Source organism: Simochromis diagramma, unplaced genomic scaffold (assembly GCF_900408965.1).
Source record: "Simochromis diagramma unplaced genomic scaffold, fSimDia1.1 OVJJ01000303.1, whole genome shotgun sequence".
Classification (NCBI taxonomy): Eukaryota; Metazoa; Chordata; class Actinopteri; order Cichliformes; family Cichlidae; genus Simochromis; species Simochromis diagramma.
Genome location: NW_024386791.1, coordinates 607333 through 635263, shown reverse-complemented (window position 1 = coordinate 635263; position 27931 = coordinate 607333). Strand labels below are relative to the sequence as shown.

Sequence of the window (27931 nt, the reverse complement as noted above, 5' to 3'; positions counted from 1 at the left end):
AAACCCTGTTTGCGTTTTGGGTTCTGTCACTAATCCTACAGTTTTCCTGTAACTCAGATTTTCCTAATAAGTCTGACTTCATGTAAATGAGAATGTTTTATGCTGTTTACATGCATAATAATAAGTGTGTATATTTTTAAATGGTCTATATTGATATACTTATAAGGGATCAGGCAAAATTCTACTATTATACATCTGTTCACAGGTTGATTTTATTTGAAAGAGTCATTGGAGCCAGGTTTATTTGATATCTGCTGTTGCCAACTTAAGAGGAAACCAACCTGAAACCATTCATCATTTTTTATGTCAATAATGCATGAATACACTTATAGAACAGCTCAATAAAAATGAGCTAAGCGAGAACAACCTGAATGTTTAAGATTGCTGACATAACAGTGAGAGACCCACCTACATTTTGACACTGACAATCTATCAGTGTAAACCTCCAATCAAATTAATCCTTTTGATCATTGAGGTTTAATGTTGACGGAGTTCTCGTAATGGTATCTTATTGCGTATTTTATAGTAAGAACATCTTCTGAGAAACACAAACATTTTCCCAGCATTAAACGAATGTGTTCATAGAAAAAAAATATACGAATATTTTAATTGTCTTCCTAGAATTACGAACTGCACAGACAAGATTTCAGAACAGAAAAATTCTTTAATGAGTGCAACGTGCTTGCCAAGTTTTTATTAGTGGTGAGTAATTCTCTTATAGTGTTCCCACAAATACCTGAAAACATGAAGGAACGTTTTTTTGTTTGTTTCTTTTTTAAAAAACAGACAAAAAACCAAAACAATGACCGGATTTACAAAAAATGAGAAAACATTTTGTTTACTGTGACAGCCTGAAAGAGGCAGTGTTCGCAAGGTCATTTTCAAACACCTGTTATTTGTAATTACCTGATTATACTTTTAACATAATAATAAGTGTGTATAGGCTTACAAGCGTATTGAGTCAGTGATCTTTAGCAAATGGCTCAAACTATGAAGAAACCCTGCTAAAACACTTCACTCTCCTTTAGTACCAGCAGATAGCAGTAAAGCTCCACTCAGACAGTAGTTCTGCACAAGCATATACACCCTGCAAAATGGGGAATGTCTGTGGTGCTCAACCAAATCCTACAAAGGTGGATCTGCATTATAAAGTATATTTCAATGTGAATCCCTCACATAAAGTACTGCAGGTAAACATCAAGTAGATAGTTCATAAATACCTTACATACCTGTTACATTGTGGAGGTTGATTACACCATCGATTGCCCATGCAAACTATGACAGCGGCACCTTTTAATGTGAAACCATGGTAACAAGAGTATAGAGCAACCAGTTTTCGAGATGTAGAGGACAAGATATAATCTCCATTGTTGATCTGTTTAGGAAGGCCACACCGTTTTAAGTCTGGAATTGGGTAAAATTTTCTCGTTAACATGTGGCATAAAAAAGGAAACCAATTTAAGGCAATGATTTTTTAAATAATAGGCGAAAGATTCGCCAAAAATTTCACAGGCTGACCTTTGCCCATTTTCTCTTTCCAAACTTCCAAATTCATCGAGGGTATCTGATCACAAGAGACATAATGAGATGGATACTTCCCCAATCTGAAAGGATCAAGAGGAACTCCTCCTATGTCGCTATTATCACAGATCAGATGGGATAGAGAAAATTTTAAAAGTTCTTCCTTCTGTTGCTGGGTAAACACACCATCAGCTTCCCACCAAAACCTGAAAATGAAAAATACGCAAGTTTCACTGAAGCCTTGATTTCATTTGACTGTTCAATCTAGACAAATCTTATGTACCTGTGACCATCACGGAGCACTTTCATCTGCCTTCCAATCAGGCAAGCAAAGAGAGGACCAGTTCTTGAGCCAGGCAAAAGCCTTTCAACAAGTCCTCCTGGATATACATCGATGTTGTCAGGATGTTTTTATATGTCAAGTATTCTCTTAGCAACCCTGGAGTCTCCCACGGCCAGTGACAAATCATCCAATGTCTTAATGCGCTGCAATCCACAGAATTCCCTCCAATCATTGTATCCTGAAAAGGAATTTTAGCACAGTGTCATTTAAAAGTGAATATATTCATTTAAATTTGGATGTCTTGTCAAGAGTTCTCTTTATGAAGACTACGTACAGGAAGCTATTAAAGCTTAGCTAGAAACAGGAAGAAATGGGACGCCAGCTGTCCAAATAAAACCCATTCAGCAGAACTGCTAGAGCTCACTGCAGCATCGTTTCTCTGATTTCTCTGACACAAAAATGTGATCTTGACCAAATGAAAACAACCCATTGATTTAAAACTAAAGTCTAAGATTGTCTGTCTTGTTTTTAGTGGTGCACAAAGTTGTCTTTCTTATGTCGTATTTTTTTTAAATATTTTTTTAAAAAGCTTTTGCTTAAATTAATGCTGTATATGTCATTGACTAGAAGTTAAAGACATATAAAGATAAAAATAAAGAGAGTGATAAAGATAGCCTTGATAACCGTTTTACTAAAAGTTCCAGGGAAAAGGCATGGTCCTTGGATATGAGATTCAGCACAGCTGCACTGGAACTGCAAAAAGCTTTTTTCACATTGGTAATAACAATTCCCAAAAGTCTGATGTGTAAAGTCAGTGGAGTTAAACTAGGCAATGCAAGGTTTTGGCACCTTTCAGACACAAGGCAATTCAAAATGCTTCAAAAGATTTAAGTACAGTAAAAAAAAAAAAGATTAAACTTGCATGGAAAGTCAATAGAATGCATTGCAAAAAAATAGAAAAACCTTGACCTATGAGTGAACACGAATGCCACAGGCTTTCCTGCTACAGGCATAGGTGCTCTATTAATCTAAACTAGCACTTTTTACAGCTTTAAATATATTCTCATGCAGCATTATATCACAAAATTAGCATTCAGTTTCTTTTCAAAGGCATGAAATATGAAATAACCAGATAACTTTGAGAACACATCATATACAGATCAACTGTTGAAAATGTTGAAAAGAATAGCTAAATTTCCATTTTGTCAAACATTACTTGTAAAGCAATTAATACTTTTTAAATTATTTGTTTTCACTTTCATCTTAGTCCCTTTTCAAGTTATCACAAAGCTCTTTTCCCCCCCTCAAGTACAGACGTTGTATTTTAAGTGAATAACTGATTGTGTTCCAGGAGAATCCGTCTGTGCATATTTTCAGTCATTTTCCCTTTGAGATTTCCTGTCATGTAATAACATAACTAAGTTGATGCTAGCTTCCCATTCTATAGCTTTAACATTACTGCTAAATGCTAAAGAAAAGTACTGTGACAAAAATGAATGAAAAGAAAAAAGGGAAGCATGTAGCGTGCAGGTGAGAGAATCAGGTGATATTACTTTCTGATTTCCTGAGTTCGTGTCATCATGGAAGCTGGAAGAAATGCCAGACTGCAGGGCAAGTAAAATCCACTTGATTGATATGCTTATTAAACTGCCTATCTGATTTAATTATTTATTAACTCAAGATGCAGGAAGCCAGTGGCTGGCGACCTATCCAGGATGTACCCCGCCGTTCTCCCTATGACAGCTACTGTAGATTGGTTCATTCATGGATGGGTGGATCCTGCTTAACGTGTGCTTATCACAATCAACCACTGCTGGGCTGCTGTGGACAGTGACTTTAAATTGGACCATCAAATTGGTGCAGAGTACAGAGTACTCTGCTGTAAAACAAGCAGCATAAAAGAAGGCTAAAAGCTCATGCGAGTTCTTCCCTACAGTATATATGCAGCCCTAACAGATCTCTACAGCTATGCAGATAGTGCTCTCTCACCTGGAAAATGAATCAAAAGATCATTTTTGCTGATTACAGCTCACCCTTTGGTACAGTTCTTCCCCATAAACAAACTGTGCAACCACAGCCTGGATGCCACACTTTTTGCTTTTTTTTGTTTTTTCTGGCACCCATGTGATTATAATGGATGTGTCCCCTGTTGAGTAGAGGTGACCATTCTTCACATTTAGCAATGGCTGTGGAAATTTGGCATGACATTAAGAATAAAAAAAATCAGGAGCTCAAATCCACTCTTTCCACCTTAACCCGACTCACCATACTCTCATTTACTTCCCTTAAGACATGAAGGGATCTGAACAGAACTGCACACAATAACCTAAATCTGACTCTAGCTGCTATGACATTATTGAACTCATCTATCATTCTGCATTAATGCTTCAAACGCACCTGGCTGTATAGGATTCTTTCATAGTGCTACTTTCTATATTGCCGTTTTCTTGTGATATTCTGGGGTTTTTTTTTTCTTTCTTTCTCATGACTCCTCTTGTGAGGGGATTATTTGAATCTGCAAGTTTGCTCACTTAGAGAAATGCTCACAAAGCTACAAGACCATCAAAAAGCTTGGTGGGAAGATGACAACTGTTGGTGGAGTTGTTTGGAAATGGAAGAAATATAAAACAGCCATCGACAGACCTTAATCTGGAACTCCGTGCAAGGTCTTGTTTCATAATTTTGCAGATGGTGGTGGATCAGCCCAAAACTACACAGGAGGAGCTTGTTCATAATCTGAAAGCAGTTGGGACCACCGTCACCACCAAGAACACCACTGATAAGGCACTGCCGACAAGTTCCTCTGGCTAAAGAAGACATATCTACACGCCCATCTTAAGTTTCTCTATTTGCCAGTGAACAGAGAAGGCTTGGGAAAAAGTGCTTTGGTCAGATAAATTAAAATTGAGCTCTTTGCAATCAATTTGACCCGTTTGACGTAAGAGAGTATGACTCAAAGAGCACCACCCACACAATCAAGCACAAAGTCGGGAACATTATGCTTTGGGGTTGTTTTTCTGCTGCTTCAGTGGACAGGTCCATGTACCATATAATTATCGACAAGAACCTCCTTCACTTTATTAGAACACGATTCTATGGAAGAAGCTGAAGCTTTGAGTTGCCAAACAGAAGCAAAGAAACCTAAAAGTTTTACAGAGTGTCTTTCGTCTTTCGTCTTTCGTCTTTCGAGTTGTGTAAAAAAAATGGTGGCAAAGTACAACAAAGGGTTCACTGCAGTGCTTGCCAACAAGGGTTTCTCCACAAAGTAGTAGAGTAAGTCATGTTTTGTTTGGGGATTAAATGCTTATTTCATTCAATGACTCTCTCCATTAAAATAGAACTACCATAAAATTAGAGACAGTTCATTTCTTTCTTTTCTAAGTGGGCAAACTTACAAATTCAAATAGTTATTTTCACCAGTGTATATGAATACAAACTTTATCCTCACAGACTGTCAACTTTAAAAAAGATGCACAGCTATTTCATGCATTAAGGTGTGTGTGTTATATTGATTACCAATCTAAGAAAAAAAGGGACTCAACTTTCAAGCTGCAGTCTTTTTTTATACATGTCATAATGAACGTGAAGTTTTGTTTTCCACCACCTGCGTTCTGCCTGTCTGCTCTCTGTTTTGAGCTTTTACCAGCTTGGCGTTCCTCCATGGTGCCTTTTTTTCTTTTCAGGGATAACTTTGATCTTTGTGGGAGCAATGGCATTAATACAGTCAAAACTTTAGAACTGAAACAAGATCATTGACAGGAGCAGAAGGCAGAGCTGGCTTGGGCATGAAAGCTTGGGTAAATAATGCACAGGTGTTTCCGGTGATATAGCGCTTTATGATTGCCTTGGTTTTTATTCTCCTGGTGTCAGGAGAGACGGTAAGAAGAGAAAACGCAGAAATGAGGAGAAAGGACAACATCAGTCACTGATCATGTTGTTTGCATGCTTGGTGAGAGATTAAATAAATTTAATTCCCATACTGTGTTATTATTCCTTTAAATGAACACAAATAGCGTCCCAGAATCAGTGTGAAATGCTCTGGGATGCTTAGGGGAGTGATGTGTTTGATTTGGATCAGCGTAGATAATGTTTTTGTGCTTATCAGGCTTTATGACTCATAAAGCCTCATCTGTCAGCTTTACAATAACAAATCAAGAAAAGCAGGATTGTTTGCCAGATCACTTCTTTTCTTTTTCTTTTTAAACAAATACCAAAATTCATGTTGTTCTTGTATTGTTAGTTTTAAAATTTCACTCCTATATCTACTTCGTCCTTGTGGGCCTACATAGCTCCAAGCTAAAAAGTAATTTATTACAGCACTGCTCATTCCTTATTGTCCACACTGTAAGGAACCAGGAAGCAACAACAGAGTACTCATATTAATGACCACCCATTAAATATGTCAATGGTTTGTCAATGGTTACTAAGAAACACAGTTTGTTGACAAAGGGAAGGACAAATGATGTGGGGTTTTTTTTTGTTTTTTTAAACAGGGTGTGGAGTGGTTACTGTCGCTTTGATTTGACGAGGATAATCTAATGGCATTTGAATGACAGATCTGACTCTCAGCCAAGATCTTACCTGGGAGGCCGTGATCTCGTCCTCTCTGCAGGTTCAGCGCAGCCAGGTCCATCTGCTTCAGTGTATCAAGGACCACTAGCCTCTCTGTTACTTCATCAGCCAACAGCATGTCTGCGCTAACAGCTGACGCTGCAGATCCAATTACGCCTCTCAGGACTGCTTCAATCCCCCCTAGAAACAAAAGCCTATTACTTATTTTTCCAGAGTCATTAGTATTAATTATTATTTATAGTTCATGTGTTGTTGTGGGTTGCTGTTAAGACTGTGACTTTGTATTTCTTTTTTGTTTTTTTCTCTATTAAAAAGATAATATATTGCAATGTTATTAAACCGCGAAAACCTCATTCATTTTTTTTGGAATACAGCCCGACTATAATCCAGGGGTTGACCACAATGACAAGAAAAACAACATATGGTTGGAAGGTACTGTTTTCTCTGGACTGGATGCTTTCATTGTTGCTGCTCAGAAATCACTTGGATTTGGTACTTCCCAGGGGCCCTTCATTGTCCAAACATTTCTTTTCAGCAAATAGAATGAATGGACTGTTGAGGATGAACATGCTAGTTATCATGACAATACATTTTTATACAGTTTTATAAAAGTAATAAACGTGGTTTTCAGTTGTAAGGCAACTGAACACAGCAAGGAAGCAGCAAGGTAACAGCTTCAGCCACTGGAGGTCAGCAAAACATCCCAACTGGTGTCAAGATAATATTTGAGGTAGCATAATCCATTTAAATGTGAGACCAGCTGGTGAAGAGCTAAGTAGACCACATTTTATTGTATAATGTCATGGGGTCAGGGCAGTAAAAATAATAGGATCCACAAAGTCAATCTACCCAGATGACATTTCTCAGCAGAAAGGCTGAGAAATGTCATCTCAGTCTTTCTGCTGTGACGCACCATAGTGAGCGTCACAGTGGAGACGCTCACTATGGGTCCCAGTAAGAAAAAGCAACACAAGGTTTTCTGGGTCAGTGAATTGCTGTTAATAGGTTTTTGTGCAGTATGGTTTTAATGTACTATAAATATTATTGTGAATTGACCATAATATAATATAGTATGAATATTATAATATATAACTATTTGTTTTGTGTTTGTTTTTTATTTCAAAAATGGATGTTGAAGTTTTAAAGTGGATTAAATATCTCTCATTATTTTTATATTACAAAATATCAAATGAGATTCATGAGAACCAATTGCAACGTTCTGACAACATGAAAGTTCGTGTTAACTGCTTCAAAAGACGATGAATGATGACGTATGGAATGGCGATGGCAAGTGGAGGTCGATCGCAGAGCCACTGTGGGGAAAAAATGACACTTTTCACAGTCGCATTCTGTCAGTGCATCAAGCTCCATCCGTGATACACGCTGGATCTCCTCCAGTGTGGCCAAACAGTGACCCATCAACTTGTTTTTCATTTTCAAGAAGTGGACTAAGTTGCAGAGAGCCAAATCCGACGAGTGGTCCAGGTGGTGAGCGAAGATTCTGTTGGTGTGGGCAAAAAAAACCAAAAACGTCCTGTGTTTTCAGTTAGCTCTGAGCCAGCATGAGATGTCCTTCTGGCAAGCACTGCAGTTCAGATCATTTCTTCTGAATGCTCTCCCTCAGGACATAACAGTCAAATTTGATACCGGCATTCCCACCCTGGGGGATGAATTTATGGTGCACAGCCTGATGAAGACTAAGGGAAAGAAAGAAAAAAAAAACAAGCATACTCTTGATCTCACTACTCACCTGATGTGCTCAATCTAGGTTTGGAAATTGATCCTTCACACAAAATTTGAGCTAGTTTGAAACAGAACAGAATGTTTGACTTCCAGGATAAAATTGCACACCATATAGCATATGTGGTTGTAACAGTATTTCCAAAAGCATGGTACAGGAATGCTGGAGGCTGTCTGCACATGCCAGACAACATGATCTTCAATGTGAATTTCAGCCAAGTAAGTGTTCTAATTATTATGGATCTGTTTTTCACACTTTGCGCACAGCTATAAGCCTGTATGGAAATACAGTGAAAAGTATTTTAAAGTAAAAATGAAAACACCTCAAACTTTTGTAAGCAGACCCAGAAATTCTGATCTTTAGGATATGATAAAAGGTGAGTGTGTCACAGTTGTTCATCGATCCATCCATCCATCCACTTCAGGTTATCCACTTCAACATCACAAGGGAGCTACATGTCGAGCCTATTCCAGCTATCAAGGGGGCAAGAGGTGGGGTGCCAGTCTGTTGCAGCATCAACACAGAGAGTCATGCGCTGACTCATATCTACAACCAATGTAGAATCAGTCGTTAACCTAACCTTATGCATTTTTTTTGGGGGGGGGGGGGGGGGGATACTGGAGAAAGCCAGAGTAGCATGCAGACATGAAGAGAACAGCAGAAAGACTGTGCGTGGCATTTCTGATTTTGTTGAGACTCAATGTATCATTTTCATTCCCAGCAGGCAAAAACCTCTAAAAAAAAACAAGTATACACAGCCTCAACCTGAATAAGCTGACCACTGAAGTATTTAGTGGCTAGAAAACAACATATTTTCTGAAGAATTTGAGAGCTCGAATCCAAGTATGAACATTGATATATTTTACTTAATAATTTAGACAAAGCATATTATTCTTTTTCAGATTTAAAGACTTAACAAACATACAATTGCTCTCTCATATAACCCATCACAATCATCAGAATGATTTACAATCTTCTTGCTGTTATTTAATATTGAGGAAAACGGTGAATAAAAGAAATGTGGCAAAACAAAATATATGCAAACGTCAGAAAGCTAAGCTACACGGCTGGACCAAACGTCCAAGTGGAAACTTGACACTACTCACTAATACATGTGTCCCTTTGCTGCTGTTTGGGTTTTCAGTTAGTTTGATCATAATGGTCACAATACCAAAATGTTCTGCTGAAAAATGTATAACCTTGATGTTCTGGTCAAATTAAAGAATAGGTTAAAACATGAAGTGGCAATGAAAAAAAAGGTCCCTACAGCCTGTACGATCGATTATTCTTCCTGTGAATGGGTGCACACTGTATCGCTCATTTTCTGGGTTTTTTATAGAAAACAAAAATTCCGATCCTGCTTGTGTACATTTTTTTAAACTGCATGTGTGCAGCTGATTCTGAAGCTGACCTAAAAAGAGTATTTTTCTTCTTCCTCCTTTCTTTCGGTGTGTTTACTGTGCTTGCAGGATGTGTTATTGGTTTCCATTCTCATACGAGTGCACTGACCTTCTTTGACTATTCTCCATGGACTGAATAAAGTATTGTGCAGTCTCAAGTGGGGGAAGCGCTCATCCTCCTGGAAGCTCTCATTCAGTCTGCAGAGGATTGGGGAGATGGTAGCATGGCCGAACCTGAATGCGGCTGTGGCGAACACGTTGGCGATAGAGGGGTCCACAGATGGATCGTGCCCCCTGTAGGGACCAATGTAATGTTTGAAGGACTCTGGGCCAATAATTTTTGAAGCATAGTCTCTTAGGGTTATGATCTGGGAATCAAAAAAAGAAAATGGATGGACATCAGAAAAAGGGAAAAAGCGCAAAAGATTTTATGTGTGTATCACCAAATTCTAAAGTCTATACTGAGTTTGAATAGAAGCATACTTTACAAATAAATACAAAATATCCTCTTTGAATGCCTGAAATGATATCTGTGAATGTGTATATACATACAGCTAAAGGAATCCCTGTAGGATTACCAGTGAAATGTCTACTTGTATAATAACCCTGGCTGTGATTGCACACTTGTTTCCTCACGGTTTACTGCAGAGAATTTCATCTGTCCTCATCACTATTTATAAATGCCTCACTTCAGCACCCGAATCTCGACTCATGTCACAAGGGTGCAACCCCACACACACAAAAATGCACGGAAGCCAACACATACATTAGTGAGATATCGTCCATCATTTTTACATCAGTTAGTTATTTATTGCAAAAGGAAGCACTGGAACCACACACAGTAAAATAACCAATTTGGATTTTATGCACATTTTTTAGATGAAATGATTAGAGCACAATGGGAAAGATGGAAAAACCAGGTATTCCCCTCAGGCTTCATGTGGCCCACACAACCTTCACCAATACAGAGTTTAGCAAGTCTAAACTCTGTACTGCCTAAACAGAAAAAAACAGGAGGAAAAAAGAAAAGTCAGAGAAAAGTCACGGTGACAACTGACAGAAAATCAGCTCAAATTCATATAAGATTTTTTATGAACTCAGGCCACATCACATCTGGAATTTGGCTCCTGGAAAAACAATTCAAAGAGGTTTTGAGCATGACTGAAAAGTGAGAAAAAAAAACTTTCCTCAGGTTCAAGACAAGAAACTGAAGTATCTACCAAGTACAGGAGCCCAGTGAGTCACATATTACAGGATAGTAACCAAAACCATATATTAGACTATTGCAGTCCACCAATTACAGATCAGACAGGCTGATCAGACATTACATTAAAACTACCAACAAGTGAAGTTAATGAAATTCATCATCATATTAAACTGGAATGTGCTGCTGGTAACACTGATGCAAACTGTTTACTCATTCCATGGTGACTCCAGCAGCCTCCCATTGCAGACACATGCAGATACATCACAAAACTGCAAAATAATTACTTAAAAACAGGAAATATCCCAAGGTTTGAACCCTCAACCCACAGAGGGCCCACTTTACAATTCACAGGTTGCAAAGGACCAACTGTCAAACACCTTAATGGATCTCATTTCCAGGCCTCAGTGGGTCAAAGCTGTTTTAGCAGCATGAAGGCCACGTATACAATCTTATGCAGGTGGTTTTCATTTTGTGGCTGATGAGTGTTGGGTTTAGTATTCCATTTAATGAGCTTGTGCTTGTGTTCAACTTTTCACACACTTCATTTTATCTCCTTTACAACATGCCAGGCTTTTTTTTTTTTTTTTTTTTTGCTTGAAATTTATTCCTCACCTTCTAATTCACCCAGCTGCATTATAAGAAGAAGGCTCCTGGAAATGTAATCCATACTGTACTAGGGGTTAAAAGCCAGGCTATCTTGGGATGGCCTTTGATTTTTCTGGCTTGGAGAAAGCCCCAAACCTTAATAAAAGTGCAGTACGGAATTTTAAAAGAGCTCCTTTAATAAAATAACAAGTAAATTCACAGAATTATTTTCTAATTGTTATTGCACGCTGTATGATTTGAAGTTGAATTGAATTTTCAGATAATGAAGCTCATAAATGTGATGCTGTTAAACAGCTGAGGCTCTTACTTAATGGACTGAAGCACTTTAGGCAAAGCAGGTCTGGCCCTTCAAACTGTATCGTTTTTTTTCTCCTTTCTTTTTAACAATAATTCTCCCGCTATGTCTCTCCCACTTTACAACTAAATAGAACATAATGATATTGCCTCTACACTTCTGGAAAAGCAAAAGCCCTTCACAACTGTGCACTGTGATTGAAGTCAGAATGAAACCAGATGTTGTTAGCTGATCATTTCTTGTTTCCTGCAAATAATAGACTTTCTCTCTGCATTGAAATGGCTTCTGACCTTTCAGTCTGTTTGTTCTGCAAGTCTTGTAGAGTGATGTTTTCAAGTGGCTGCCCACAAACAGTCTACTGGAAACAAAGTACGGATAGTTTCACCTGCCTGCTCCCCACTGTTTTCACTCACAGCCTGAGCTGCAGATTTTATGTTATTTTTTTAGTACATGGGAATATTTAATGATACAAAATAATAACACAAACCTTTTGCTGACTCGGGTGTAAAGCTTTTCATTAAGTTGTTTCCATATGGTGACCTATTTAAGTGTTTTCTTCTAATTAGAGTACGTTGTGAGTGTGTGCATTTCTGGCTTTGATTTTTATGTCCATGCTAAAATGTGTAATCTTCAAAGAAATGTTTTCTGTATATACTTTAAACACACCCAGTCTCTGTTAGTGTTGTAGCATACCCGGTGTAGGAGGAGCAATGCAGTACGACAGCCACACGGTCAAACAATGTAAACATCCATAACATATTTGCTCGCATTCCTGTTGATGTCCAACCAGAAGAAAACAAATCTCCATTTCTATGCAGATCAGTTAAATTAGATTTTTATAATTAGTATTCCAGTACAGTTAGAATGGAGGGGGCAACTGACCAATATTTTTGGATTGATAACTCTGACGTAAACAGTGTAGCCACAGAAACATACCGTACTACGTCTGCAGGTATGCATCTACTGGCATCCGCCTTAAAACACTTCCCAGCCTAATTGCTACCTACCTTTGGCCTGAAAGTGGGTTTTTCTGTTAGCAATTACTGATGTAGTGCATAATTTAAAGCATTAAAGTTGTGCTTTTACAGTAGCTTGTCAAGAATAATGCAAAATGAAAACAGCATTCTAAAAAACACTCACCCCGTGTGAGCTTGTTTGTCGGGAACAGCTGCAGGAGGATTTTAAAGTGGGGTGGAGGGGGTGGAGGGCTTCGTGAGAGCTGTTGGGATTCAACCATATGGACCGAAAAGCACAACAAGGAGCTGATAGCTGCTGAAAGGACTGCAGTTAGATGCTTTTCCCCCCAGAGGGACACAATTACAGCAAACTTCCACATTACAGGAAGACATTTCAGTCCTGATATTAAAGATCCTTCTCAGTGGCGCTGCTATGTATGCCTCAATTATTATTAAGAATTAGAAGTTAATAGCTGTGGCAGGTAAGTTGTTTAGACAAGTGTTACTGAATGGTTTCTCGAACACTCTTGCATCTCGAGTGACCCTGTTTAGTTCCTATCTGTTTATTTTGGTTGGTTTCTTTCTCACCTAATCAGTGATTGACAACGTTAATGACGCCTACATCAAGTTCCAGTGTTTTTATTTTGCATACAAGAGCTCACACTTAATGGAAATGAGTCACTGTTAACAAAATTAGTTTCATCTGTGTTTTTTCTCTGTTGGCTCCACAGAAAATGTCTACTGTGGAAAAAAGCAAACATGTTTTTTTTTCTCTAATTAACAACTCATTAGACTGAAAACCTGATTAACCGTCAACATTTTTAACAGAAAAAGGCCCAAAAACTTCACCAGTTACTGAAAACTGAGAATGTCTACGAATAGTCAGATTTGCTTAGGAAAGTTTCACAATTAAAAGCTGGACAAAATCTCTAAATAATAAGGAAAGGTGGGTCTTTATTACATCTTTTACCAAAAGATTCACTGGACTATCCTTCCTATGAAATGAAAGCAGATAATTACTGCTCTAATTCATGAAAACAGTGAACAAAACGAAGTGGTGCAGATCATGTCAATCTTAAATATAAGCATGTTTTCTGTTTCATGCCATAACCTGCTGATATGTTTTCCATTTTCAAAAATATCCTGTTAAACCCAACGTGATGCTGCTGTAATAAAATCTGCTACTTGTCCAGTTGCTGCCTTGCATGAAGAAAGTAGTGGTTAATAAGTTCTCTAAATCCAGAATATACAGCGTACTAACTGATCGAAGTTCATCTATTTCATGGTCCTGAGTCTTATCTCTTGCAGTTCTCTATTTAGTCCTTTGAGAATATTTTCTCCTGGTGATTCTGCCTTCAACTTTTCTTCAGTTCCTTATTTGACGACTTTCGTTCCCTTCGTATCCTGTCTGTTCTGGTCTCATCTTTGTGCTCTGTCTTCTGTATAAAGTCTTTCTTGTCACTATGTTCGTTTCACTCACTATCTTTTTTTCAAGTATGCATTCCTGCATTCTGTTACTTCCTGTTTTATTTTGATAGTCTCCCTTCTGTTATGTTCAGTTTTGCTTCCCTTGTCTCATCAGTTAGATTCAGTTCAGCTGTGTGATTTTCCCCCACACATGTCCACTACCACAGTCACCCTCCTGTGTGTACAACGTCTCAGTCTCCCTTCTCAGAGTGTCAGTTCACCTTCCCTCTGCACTTCTGATGTCCCTTCAGATCAGCTGAGGTAGGTGATTGATCTAAATAATTTTACATTGTTTGTAGAAATCTTAAACAAGGAAAGGAGAATGGAGTTGCATTAGATCATGAAAAATAAGCATATTGTTTTTAGTTTATTATTTCTGGCATATGTTGCATTTTTTTAGTCCAATCTCTGGAATGAAGTGATATTTGAGGACAACAGGTAAAACTGTTGCTGTAAGGAAAAATGCATATGTTGTAGTCAATCTTCTGAACTTTGGGCTTTCATGCATTTCATACATGCATTATACAGTGGAGTGTAAAAGCAGCCTGATCCCCTGAAGTCTGTATGAATTTTCCTTTACATGTTTCCTTTCACTTTAAATAATTATTCGATCACAACTTAGCGACTCCTAATCCGGGTGTTGGATGTTCCATTTTCTAGGGCAGAAATACCGTGGTAACTCGCACATCTCATGGAGGAATAAACCACATACACATTGTTAGAGTTTTACATCAGAGGCACACGCCTTCGTCTGCGCCATCATTTATTGAACACACACTTCCGTATTTATACCTTTCAGATTAAGAGCACATACATATATGATAGGGCAACACCCCCACTTGCTCTTAACACTGTACATTACACATTTACATGATATACATATTTACATGATATTCACATATTAACATTTATGTTCCAAACAAAATATGCGTAAATTTATCTATTTCCACTTTACTTACAGACTTAGTCATGATGTCTGCTACCATGTCTTCTGTTGCACAATATTTAACTTGTACTTCCTTCTCAGTTATAGCAGACCTAATAAAATGATACTTGACGTCGATGTGTTTACATCTTTGACGGTTTATAGGATTTTTGGACAATGCAATTGCACCTTGATTGTCTGCAAGAATGGTAACTGGTGAATATTGCCTTTTAATGTCCATGCCATTAAGTAGCTGTGAGAGGTATAAGCTTTCTTGTACTGTGGTGGTCATCGCCATGTACTCTGCCTCGCACGTTGACAAAGCTACTGTAGCTTGCTTCCTGGTTTTCCAGCAGATCACTGGCCCATTTTTGGATAGTACAAAACAATAACCCGTTGTACTTCTCCTGTCACTCAAATCTGTGACCCAATCTGCATCGCTGTATGCTATAAGATTTAGGTTTCCTTCTATCCTTTTATAGCACAGCTCTTTGTTTAGTGTCCCCTTAAGGTAACGTAATACATGTTTTGCTGCTGTCCAATGATGCTCTTTTGGCTCAGACAGGGATTGTGACAGTTTGCTCACTATCCAACTCAAATCTGGTTTTGTACATGTCATTAGGTAAATCAAACTGCCCACTAATTCTCTATATTTTCCTGAATCAACTGATTCACCATGTGCACCAAAGTCATTTTTGAGTTCACAAGGAGTAGAACGTGGCTTACAGTCAGACATTTTGAACCTTTCCAGGATTTTTGTGACGTACCGTGTCTGGTTTAGTCTTATCTCATGGTTCTCTTGTATACAGTCAATACCCAAGAAATGTTTGAGCTCACCAAGATCCTTCATTTTAAATTTCTCATTCAACATTTGTTTTAGGTTTCTGATAGCGTCTTCACTGTTGGCAGCTATGATTACATCATCAACCCAGATGATAAGAATCACTGTCTCACTCGCTGTCTGTCTGGAATATACACAATGGTCTACAGGATTTTGTTTGTAACCTTTTTCACATAAATGGTCATGTAACATCTTATTCCAGTTCCTGCCAGATTGTTTCAAACCATATAGTGATTTGTTTAGTTTGCAGACCAGTTTTTCACCTGTGTCTGATTTTACTTCAAAACCTTCTGGTTGCTGCATATACACCTCACAATCGATTGGGGCGTGCAAATAAGCAGTCTTCACATCCATTTGATGGAGTTTAAAGTTGTACTGTACTGCTAATTGCATCAGAGTACGCACTGATGTCATATCTGCAGTCGGCGAAAAGGTTTCTTTGTAATCAATGCCTTGAACTTGGCTATAGCCTTTAGCAACATATCTTGCTTTAAATGTTTTAGTCCGATTCGGGTTCTCTTTTATCACATACACCCATCTCCCTCCCACTGCATTTTTACCTTCTGGCAGCGTGGTTAGAGTAAACGTATTATTGTCTTTCAAGGATCTCATTTCATCTTCCATAGCATCTGACCAACACTTAGAGTTCGATGACTGCATAGCTTCTTCAAATGTCTTTGGTATGTTATACATCACCCTGTAACAGTAATCTACAGTCAGCGATGTTTGGTCGTCTTCTGCAGTTTGGACATAGTCTTTCAGGTCATCTGGCCTTCTCCTGTTTCGTTTATGATATCGTTCAGACTCTGTTCTATCACTCTGTTTGTCTGAGATTTGTGCATCATTTATGACATTGTCCTGAATGTCACTTTCAGGTTCAAGGATCATACTTTCATTTGATCTCTGGTCATTCCCTGTTTTGTCCGTTCTAGCGGGGTACTTCAAGATGTCCCCTGGAGTCAAATCATCATCTCCATCGTCATCATCCTGAGTGGTCTGGGTTTGGTGCTCAACTAAACCTTTAGTGAGAAACTTGACCAACCTATGTCTAAGAACTCATCCTGTTTTAGTAGATTAGATACGACGGACTGTTTTTATCGTAACCCACAAAAACTCCTTCGTCACATCTCGCATCTAACTTCTTTTTGTTGTGTCCGTAACCGTAGCAAACTGATCCAAAAATCCCCATCCTCGACATGTCTGGCTTCTTTCCTGTCAGCATGTAATAAGGGGTTTGCTTTGTGCGTCTGTTGTAACACCTATTACGAATTACTGCGGCAGTCATAACAGCATAAGTCCATAATCTCTTTGGCAGGTTACTTTCAATCAACATACACCGTGCCATTTCAAAAAGTGTTCGCCATTGTCTCTCGGCAGTCCCATTCTGATGAGGTGAATACGGCGCTGATGTCTCATGCTTTATCGTGTTTTTATTTAACAATGTCTGAAACTCTTTAGATGTAAATTCAGTTCCATTGTCTGATCTGATTCTCTTTACTTGCCCATAGGGGGCGACGTCTGCCAAGAATCTTTCAGTTGCTTTTACGGTGTCACTTTTAGCCTTTAGAAAGTACACAAACATTGTGCCTGAGTAATCATCAGTAAATGCTAACGTGTACCTGAACCCGTCTTTAGCTTCTGGTTCTATCGGTCCAGCTAAGTCAGTGTGCACTAGCTCTAATGCTTCTTCTGCTCTTTCGTCAGGCTCTCTATTCCTGGTTTGGATAAATTTCCCTTTTATACACACTTCACAATCTTGGTAATGTTTAGCTTTACCTTTTATTTTCATACCCTCGGTAATGTTCTCTAGTTTAACCAAGTCCTCATAGTTACAGTGGCCGAGGATTTTGTGCCAAGTTTCTACATCATGACAGCCATTGCATTCGTCGTTGTCAACATAATGATCAGATGTAACACTGTTCAAATAGTATAGGCGTTCATATTCACTTATCTTAAACCTTGTCCCGTTCTTATGGATAAGCTGGTTGCAGCCCTTCTTGAAGGTTACTGAGGTTCCTTTGGCCGTCGCCGCCTGGACCGAGAAGATATCTTGCGGGTAAGAGGGAATGTAAAGTGCTCCCTCTAGTGTCGCCTTCACCTTTCGTCCCTCGCTGTCTTGTAGATAGACCTCCACATCTCCCCTCTTCAGTGCGACCCCACTCGTCCTCGTCCCGTCAGCTAACTCCATGAAGTGTCTTCCAGGTGTGAATGTCTCTTCTGCATTCCTCAGAGCTGTAATGGCAGTCTCAGCCCTTATCATATAGTCTGTGACGCTCTCGCTGGGCGTTTTCTGTAGCGACGTTAGCTCTGTGTACAGGCTAATCACACATGGTTTCCCCTTACCGGCGTAGTGCTCTCTCAGAATTCCCAACGCTTTCCGTCCGTCATCCCTGGCATCTCTCATCACGAGTGAAAGACTTCTATCATCCAATACTTGGATTAGCTCTGCATAAGCTACTTCATTCTTTTCATCCAAGTCCTTGTCTTCTTCCTCCGACTTGCCGGGCTCGTCCAAAATGGCGGCCTTTAGCCCAAGTAGCCGCAGGTTTCCCAGGAACTTTGTTTCCCACAATTTGTAGTTTCTCTCGTCTCCGTCGAAGCACAGACGGTTCCACCGGCTTCCCACATCCCTTCTGGGCCCATAACCTGTTGGATGTTCCATTTTCTAGGGCAGAAATACCGTGGTAACTCGCACATCTCATGGAGGAATAAACCACATACATGTTGTTAGAGTTTTACATCAGAGGCACACGCCTTCGTCTGAGCCATCATTTATTGAACACACACTTCCGTATTTATACCTTTCAGATTAAGAGCACATACATATATGATAGGGCAACACCGGGACTAGATGGTAGATGATGATATTTACTAGAGCTGGGAGATACTGTAATGGTGACTCATTTGGACAATGATTAATTCATAATGATCTCATCCTACCTTTCTTCACAAGTACGTTCTCTGATTCAAACACTGAGAACATTAATCAAACATTAATTCATCACTGGTTGCTCCAACATCAGTTTACATCAAGTAGTAAACCATCATACCAGGTATTTACTCAGTCGCCCTTAATTACTTCAAAGTTACTCCATCAGTATCAAGCTGTTGCTGTCAAGCCTCATACTTTCCAAATGCTTGTGGGATTACATTTTCTACATCTGAAAAAACAGATCTCCTAGTCTGCAGGCCTTGCTAAAAACAGTCAACAAATCTGTCATGTATTAAAAAGTGCTTGTAGTTTAGTTTTGAATTTTCTTACTCCCCCCCCTTCTGTACTACTTTAATTCTTTTTTTTTTTCTCCCCCTTTGGTTAAAATAGATAACGTTACATTCTGCTGGTTTGCAGGCTGGTCAGACTAGATAGTCCCTCACTTTTCACTCTGCTTCCAATACAGGGATTTTCCAAGCTGGTCATAGCTTCAGTATGTAAATCCTTTACCTGCCTTTTATGCTTCACCCTCCCAAATTATTTAAAGAACCCTTCCACCTTAGGCCATCTCTTTTTAATATTGTAAATCTCTTTCCCCTAGCATTGTCCCTGAGTCACCTGAAAATACTAGTTTCTAATCCACTGCTGTAGTCAAATGTCAGCACACAAAATCTGACTTATTTTCCCCTTGCTAATAAAATGTTTGGGGAAACTTTAAGATAGCGCCAGGGTCACCACTCCCCTTCGGTATAAGCAACAAATCCTTTGCATTCAATCATAAAACATTTTCTTTGTTATTTTTCATGAAGAATGTACACACGCTTCCTTCATCATTAATCGCCCTCTGCCTGAAGCTGAAAAGAATAGTCCAATCAGTCATTGTAGTGCACAACGTGCTGAACCCAACACCACTGAGATGGTAACAGTTTCTGCTAAGCTCTGAAGCCTGGCCTGCCACAAAATGTGTGATCTCATCTTTAGCAGTAGTAAAAAGCGTATCTATTGGATAATAAAGACACATAAAAATAAATAAAATGGGAGAGCCATCATAGCTGTGATGCCATCTGTTACTTGATTATCAAGAACCTACAAAGAAAGAACGGACTCGTGTTTTGTTTGGAGCAAAACTGAGGAAATGTAGCTGCTTGCATTTACTGGCTGTTTCTGTGGACTGGAGGGACACAGTGCTACAAATACACTGACCAGTTCAGTGGATACGTCAGTTTACAATTTGAAATCAGGCAGATAATTAACAGTAATTATTTAGGGGCATATTTCTGCACAAATTAATGGTAGCTAGGTTTCTTAGCTGTTTGGTGCTGAGCAAGATTATTAGAGGAAGCTTTAAAACAACTGCTGGGTAAAGGTGTTGACTGGAAAAAAAAATAAGGTGATTCGCATGATAATTTTCTGTTGTTCTGTCTCTAGCGACTACAAGCAGAGACTTGCAAATATGTATAATATTAATGTGAACAGTGTTTAAGATAAAATGGTTCCCTGCAGCCAATTTATACCAATTTATGGGCTTAGGAGTTGCAGTTTTCAGATATGAAAACTGCAGCATCACCAGCAATGACAGCAAAGCAGGGAATTCCATGGCTGGTTGATCCTCACAGTCATCAGACTTAAAACAGCAGCTGTCAGGGTCGGACAACTTCTGAATTCATTAAATCAGCAGAGCTTTCCCCATAGAGAAGGCTTTTCACTGTTTATCTTCATAATGTCTCGCTCAGCTCGCAGAGGGAACTGTCATTCTTATACATGGTGCTAAAACAAGAACTCCATCTTCACTTACTGTAAACGGCACAAAAAGCCACATTGCTGAAGATCTCACACGCTTCATCAACCCTAACTCAAGTTTAATTTATTTCTCGACCTCGGAAATCGAGTAGTTGCTGCTTTGGAGCTGTTAGTAGAAATAATGTTATTGTTACAGGGACTTAACAACGCTGAAGCTAGATAATACAAATCAATTTAACTACAGGCACATCTTAAAGACATAAATGTCTCGCATAATTTTCTTTTTCCAAATTCAGACCAAAATGTAGTTATTGTACTCTGCTATAAAGGTCTCAGAAACATGGAGTCTAACAAGATACGCACTCGGGATGGGATTACCTTTGCCACCAGAAACACAGTGAGGAAACTTGGAGTGATTTTTGATCGGGAGAAGTCAACATTCATCTTGAAAACAATGCAGGACTGCTTTCTTTTATCTGATCAGTGAAAAAGAGAAAATCCTTTAAGTGATGTTGAAAATCTAGTTTGTGCTTTTGTTACTTCCTCAGTAAGGTCTTGAATAATTAGACCAGGGGTCCCCAATCCCAGTCCACGAGGGCCGGTGTCCCTGCAGGTTTTAGATGTGTCCTTGATCCATCACAGTTGATTTAAATGGATAAATTACCTTCTCAACATGTCTTGAAGTTCTCCAGAGGCCTGGTAATGAACTAATCATGTGATTCAGGTGTGTTGACCCAGGATGAGATCTAAAACCTGCAGGGACACCGGCCCTCGTGGACTGGGATTGGGGACCCCTGAATTAGACTGCGGTTCACTAAATGCAGACTGGGAGGCAGAGCCTTCAGCTTTCAGACCTCTCTCCTGTGGAACCAGCTCCCAGTTTGGTTTCAGGAGACACACACCCTCTCTATTTTTAAGGTTTCGTTTTTGATGAAGCATATAGTTGAGGCTGTATCAGGCGACCCTGAACCATCCTTTAGTCTCACTGCTACAGACCCATACTGCTATTGTACCTACAGTGTCACTTTTTAATGTCAGATAGGTTTAAAATGAAAAGCACAGTAAATGGAGACAATGTTGTCTAAGACACTTTTTCTGCCTCAGCTTTAGGGATACAAGATTTTTATTTTTAAAAAGTGTATAGGTTATAAGTTTCTATACTTGTAGATTGTCACAAGAGCGTACATGTCGTGTGTTGTTTTATTGTATGCCTGCAATTTCTGTGCATCACAGAAATACCAGAGTTTGTTTTCCATGTGCACAGCAGCTTCAGACACAATACAGTCAATGCTGTTATAACCTCGAGTAACTTCAAATGAAAAGAATCGCTTCTTTTCTTTTATACATCTCATTCATATCAGCTCTCCCACGTAATTGTGACACACTCGCATCTGCAGACTCTGAAATCACTGTGCTCATAAATGCTAGATTAGTTTGTTCCCCCTCAGGCATCATTTGTGTTACTCGGCAGAAGCTTTATAGCTGCGAATCACAGTAGCTTTTATTTTCATCATATTCTGCGTCTAGTGTCGTAGCTACGCTTATTTAACAGCGCTGGTGATCGAGGACGGTATGTCCAGATTTTAAAGTCTAAAACGCCCCACTACGTGTGAATCCATTAGAACTTTAGTTGTCTTGCCTTCACACAGATTAGAGCACAACCTGCATTTCTTTCATTTCTAAACCATCCCTCTCAAATTTGATCTAGTACCCTTTTGAAGCTTTTTCAAAGGTTAGCGTGCCTGTGAATGCAAACGGTGCTTCTTCTGTGGTAATATTAGGCAGTTAATGTTAAACATTAAATAGCAGAAATTGAATTATGTTTGTTTTCCTTGAGCGGCCAAGGATGCAAAACTGAAAGTAGCTTTAGGGTGGGACAGGGGTTTGACAAATTTTAAATTTAGTTTTAAATGACTAAAATCACTATTAGCCTACTTGAGATGTTTATAATAAAAACAAAATTGGCAATATAAAAAGTCACACAGGCCTGGAGACGGTTGGCAACCACTGGTCAACTAGGAAAAATGTATTTCTTGACCGGTTGGCGAGTGGCTGCTGGAAACTGCTGACTATCAACCTCATGTGAAGGCAGGTGAATCTGGTCACAGAGAAGGTGCTGTGACACAAACTTTCCTGTGACTGCTTTGGTTACTTGCACATTACTGCAGTTTGCATGGGAGATGCTGACTCATCGCAAGTACTTGCAAAGTAGTCTTGAAAGTGCGAAAACTTGAAAGAGAAAAAGTGTGATGCAACCTGGAAATACAGAGTTTAGTGCTGAAAGCTTTTTTTTTGCCTTTCTGCTGCAGATTGCTGCTACATTTCAAAATGTGCAACTTTTATTCTGAAATGACAGATTGCAGACTTTGCATAAATGAATCTGAGCAGAATCCAAAATATTAGCTAAATGAATTCATCAAATTAATCAGTCTAATTACCTTTGTGTGCCTACTTGAGTGCTAGTAAATTAACATTTTGGATACTTTCTTTTAAATTCAGTAGTTTGTTCCATGAATTACATGAAATGTCAACTGAAACTGAATTTTTTGTGTCACTTTTTACACCTAATTCAGTTGGGTTTGGTTGTCACTTACCTGGTGCAGTGCACCTATGATCTTACGAGTCTCTTGGTATATCATCTCTGGGCTCCAGTGACCGTTGATGTGTTTCAGTGCCTCTGCAATTCGATTGTGTTCTCTGAGCCACAGCGTGTGCAAAGAAGTCAGAGGCAGACCTTCGCTGACCCGGTTGTCTCCTGCACTGAAGCATTCAACTCTTTCCCCTTGCAGATCTTGGTGGCAGGCTGATGGCAGCTTGGTTACAAATGGGAGATAAGGCCTTCCTTTTGGATCTTTGAATCGGGCATTGACAGCAAGTTTTCCATTACGGCCAGGAAGGTCACGAAGGAAGCTCTCCAGCTTTTGATTGTGGCCGTAGACAGCAGAAGCATCAATGAATGAAGTCATGGCATTGAGCTGTTGTCGCTGCAGGGCTTGTCTTATACCAGACTGAAAATTGACAAAGCAGTCTGATGTGGAGCGAAAAAATGGCATACAGCCTTGTAGACCATCATTCATCTGCAGAGAGGATAGAATCATTTACTGATCATTTGGTGCTTCCGGTAAACTTTAAACTACTGCTGATCTACCAAATGTATTTGTTGTCGTCTTTGTCATGGAATTTTGAAGGCCCAATTCACATTTGGAAAAGTAAACGTATGTAATATAAAGCAATGCCTTATCCCAGGGTGAAAGGTAGTGTCATTTTGTCAGATGTCACCTGCAAAGTAGGATGGCATTAAAAAGGACTGACTGGGCTCCTGCTAATAACTAAAGGCAGTTGGAGAAGTCTATAACTCTGGGCAGGTGACCACTTGTCATCTAGCTAGCTGTAACATCTATGCATGGTGTGAGATTTTTCTCATGCACTCTGTCTCCAGATTACCATGGCTTCCATTTTTTCCATAGTTTAAAGCTAGCTGTCATGTACAGAGGGTCCTATAGTACAAACAGGCATGGTGACAAAAACATTAACACCATGCTCTTGAAATTTTCAAACAAGGATGCACAGCTCTGTCCATCACCACCACCAGGGAGTTCATAGCAACAGAGATTTTAAAGTTTGTTTGTTTTTAATGTAAATGGGGTTTTTTGGGAAGTACTACAATGAACCTATTACTGTGTTATTTTATGTATTTAAATATGTGATTATCTCAGGATCAAACTGGGTGAGCTTCACTGGGCTGCTGTTGTGCAAAAGTCCAGGATAAAGGGATTTTTTATTTTTATTTTTTACACAAACAAGTGCAAGCAACAAAAATAAAGAAAATGATGGATTCTCTGTTTACCTTAATGGGAAAGCACGGATGCACATTTTCACACGTTTTTAAACAGTCCACATCTGACCCATCAGTGCTGGTGCTTTGAGGCGTCAGGGTTATGTCATGGGATATATACTGGCCCCAGTCCACCAGCAGCTGAGAATAGGAATCATCTTTCCATTTAGAAGCACTCGTCATTATTTCCCTGCTGACTGTCCGGGCCTGTAGACAAAGCAGGATTTGTATTTTGTAGTGCTCAAGTAATGCAACACATGAAGTATCAAGATGTTGTTCACTCACTGTGAGTCAATAAGAAATGGAATATTAGGACTCTGATTTATTATCTGAAACACTGTAGTAAATTTCAGCAGTCAGATATGGTGGTAAACTGTTGGCTGGATACAAGTGATGCATATTTGATGAGTTCTCCAACTAAAGGCCCTCACTCTGTGTAATGAATGCATAAATTAGGACTAAAATTGAATTCAAGTGTGAGCAAAACGGTTTCATCTGCTTTTTTGGAAGAAATTATGTTTATCCATATGATAAGAAACCAACTGTTTTTAGGTTATGGATGTAGTGTATACGCTAGATGCAATATATAAATGCGGTTCTAATCTATGTCATCTTACACTCTCCTGTGCTCTTCCTAAATTGCTGTGGACGTTATCTGCTGTGAAACAGGTGAGGAAAAATAAATGAAATGCTACATTAACTCAGGGTTTTGCAGGGCAAGTCGGCTTCATTTCTACATTTCTGTAATTTATCCACCAAGACTTTTGTGTCTGTTGGACCGGTATTTTGTAGATTACCGGGGGAAGTTGGAATCCATTATGGAGCCGTTCTGGGTTCCAGCCTTTTGGTTCGCTCTCCCCGTCTTCGTATTCAGCTGGTAGCCATCTGACCAAGGCAGTGTTGGCTGCTCCCCAGCGAGGATTTTGCCTGACAAAGAGAAACATGAAGTGTGTCCAAAAATACTGCCATGCAAAACTGTGTAACCCCTTAGTGAAAGCATCATCCAGTTTTCTGGATTATTAAGGTTTAAAATGGTGCATTCAGTACATTCATATAAATTAAATGTACAGAAATGACAGTATCTGTTTTGACGGTTAGTTTGTGGTTATGATCCTGTGAGAAACCTCATCGTTGCTGCACACTGACTTAGTGCTTATGGCTCGATTTATCATTGCAACAGCATCATTTTTATAGTCTTAAATGACTGTTTAAAACCAAAAAGGATTGCAAGAACCTGTCATGTATTTATTTTTTTGTTGCCTTTTGCCTCCTCGTCAACAGCTGGCACACACATTACACACGAGATAACTTATCAGCTGGCGGCTGACAAACATTTCATAGTTCCAGCTTCTTGATTTGAGAATTTTCTACTTTCCTTTTAATTAGACATCACAAGCGAGGGAAGATTCGAGAAACCAAATGATAATAAATGCTCATAGGCAAAACATACCCTCCTTTATCATCCTCCTATACATGTATGGGCACCATAATTTACAAAATTAACATTATGACAACATTAAGGCTGAAAACTAGCATTTGACACCAATCTCTTTAGGAAAGTGAAGTAACAAGGAGTCACCCCCCCCCCCCCCCCCCTTTTTTTTTTTGGCCATTATAAAAAAAATCCATGTTAGTTACTTCAGCATGCTCTACTTTGATACCATAGAGGGGGGGAAAACACATTTGCCACAAAGGTCCAGCAAAACTGCTCAAAAGGGATTAAAATCACAAACATTATTTAGCTGTCCAGTCAGCAGAAATGAAGCTGAGCAGATGGATGAGCGTTTTTTGTTTTTTTTTAAATAACCCCTGTGCAAGGGTTCTAAAGGGTGAGTTTATCCACAGAGGGCAAGACTGCCTTGCACCAGGCAGAAAATATACTCTTTAAAGCTGTAAAGTGGGGTCTTTAAAATCGGCAAACTATAGGCTTTCACATGCTTTTGAAGTCGGACTCAAGTGGGCAGTGGAGGAGTGGAAGTTTTTGAAGGGGCTTAGCTTAGGAAGCAGGTTCACCTGTTCCCCTGCAAGGAAGAGATCGTGGCTCGTGTTGCATTTCAGTAATTAAAAATAATGAGAAATTATGAATATACAAATTATTGATGAATCAACATTTGAAACTTGACAGGTACTTGAATATTCAAGAATGTTGACTAGTTCAGGAAGTTTTTATTTTAATTGTTTGAGAAATGCTTTACTAAAAACAGCATGCAGTGAAGTGAACATAACTAAATATATTTCATTAAGTTTAAGATGATGCTGATGATTATTAATACATTTATTTGCTACCTGTATGCATCGAAACTATCAAAACAGATAATGGCTTTTCTAATCCTGACATACTGTAGTTTTGCCTGGAGGCCTAATTATGTGCTTGCTAAGACAAAATTTACATTGGATATGAAATTAAGTTTTCATTTAGGGGAACAGTTGTTCAGATGTCATTTTAACTACCTGTTGTTGCAGAGTCCTGATATCAGTCGATACTTGTAGAGATGGGTGTACCGACAGGTGGCTGGACTTGTAGGAGGACATTTTGACAGCTCTGCAATCAGCTTCAAATGTTTCCATGACAACAGTTGTTCTTGAGCTAGAGTAACAAAGCAGGCAGAGTTGGACTGATTGTTATGAAACTTTTAAATCTGAGCAAACATTATTGAAATTCTGTTGCTGATCATATGTGGCCGGTTAAACTGTTTTACAATGACAGAACTAGTAAAGGTGGTCTGACTAAAAATGTAGTAATGAAAACTTTTCTAAATGTTCCATCCAAGGTGAAACCGAGTTTACTAAAAGAAGGTAAATCTACCGGGTGTTGTGAGCTCCTGATTATATCTCTGTTTCACTTTCTTCTTTAGGACACGAAGAGTCTTTTGGAAAACCTCTGCAGCCCTAGAAATGTGCTTTGTCTCAGGGTCAGCTTGCCGAAAAAATTTAAGCATGTTTTGGGAAGCTGAGGGTTTGGTCCACCTAGCGAGAAAAATAGATAAAAGGGCAGTTACAGTTCCTTTGATCCTTTTCTGCACAGATTATTTGAGGTAAAACCGAGGCAGACAATCTGTGATGGCGTATTACCGTTGCCTGACGTCGAGTAAGTCTTCATCTACATCATAAAGGCTTTCTTGATGTGATGAAATAAGTAATTCTTTGATGGATGAAGCTGGAAAATGTATTTTTTGATCAGCATGAGACATTTTAAAAATATCATTTCATCTATCATGTTCTTATTCTGTAATGATGATATTAAATATACATGGATCAAAGTAACTTGTTTCTGAGATGCTACAAAGTAGTTCACACTGGGAGTAGTTGAACACCAAAACATGACTAAGGAGATATACTGTTTGAACTAAAACTAGAAAAAGGAATAACAAAAACAATAATTAAATTGACAATTCACATGTGACGTTTCATTTTCAGTTTATCAGTGAAACTGTTCAAGCATCATGTATTTATGTGAGCAGACTAAAGACACGGAGATCTCAGGGAGAGATCTGGGGCATTAAAACACGATGACGTTAATGCTGCGTAAGCACTGAGCAACACTTGTCCTTTTCCACTGCACAAAGTTCAAGTGGCTCAGTGACGAATGCATGACCGGGGCGTTCCTGCA

At 39.0% G+C, this 27931-nt stretch overlaps 1 protein-coding gene across 1 annotated transcript in view; it reads right to left on the bottom strand.

Annotated features, from left to right (window-relative positions):
• The window catches only part of tpo (thyroid peroxidase), a 32873-nt gene that overhangs the window by 2057 nt on the left and 2885 nt on the right, over positions 1-27931 (bottom strand). Inside the window, 11 exon segments of the mRNA XM_040023621.1 lie at positions 1230-1404; positions 1519-1727; positions 1805-2042; positions 6386-6556; positions 9627-9885; positions 23081-23563; positions 24334-24528; positions 25119-25248; positions 26773-26908; positions 27128-27288; positions 27394-27478. Coding sequence (XP_039879555.1) covers positions 1230-1404; positions 1519-1727; positions 1805-2042; positions 6386-6556; positions 9627-9885; positions 23081-23563; positions 24334-24528; positions 25119-25248; positions 26773-26908; positions 27128-27288; positions 27394-27478 — 2242 coding nt within the window.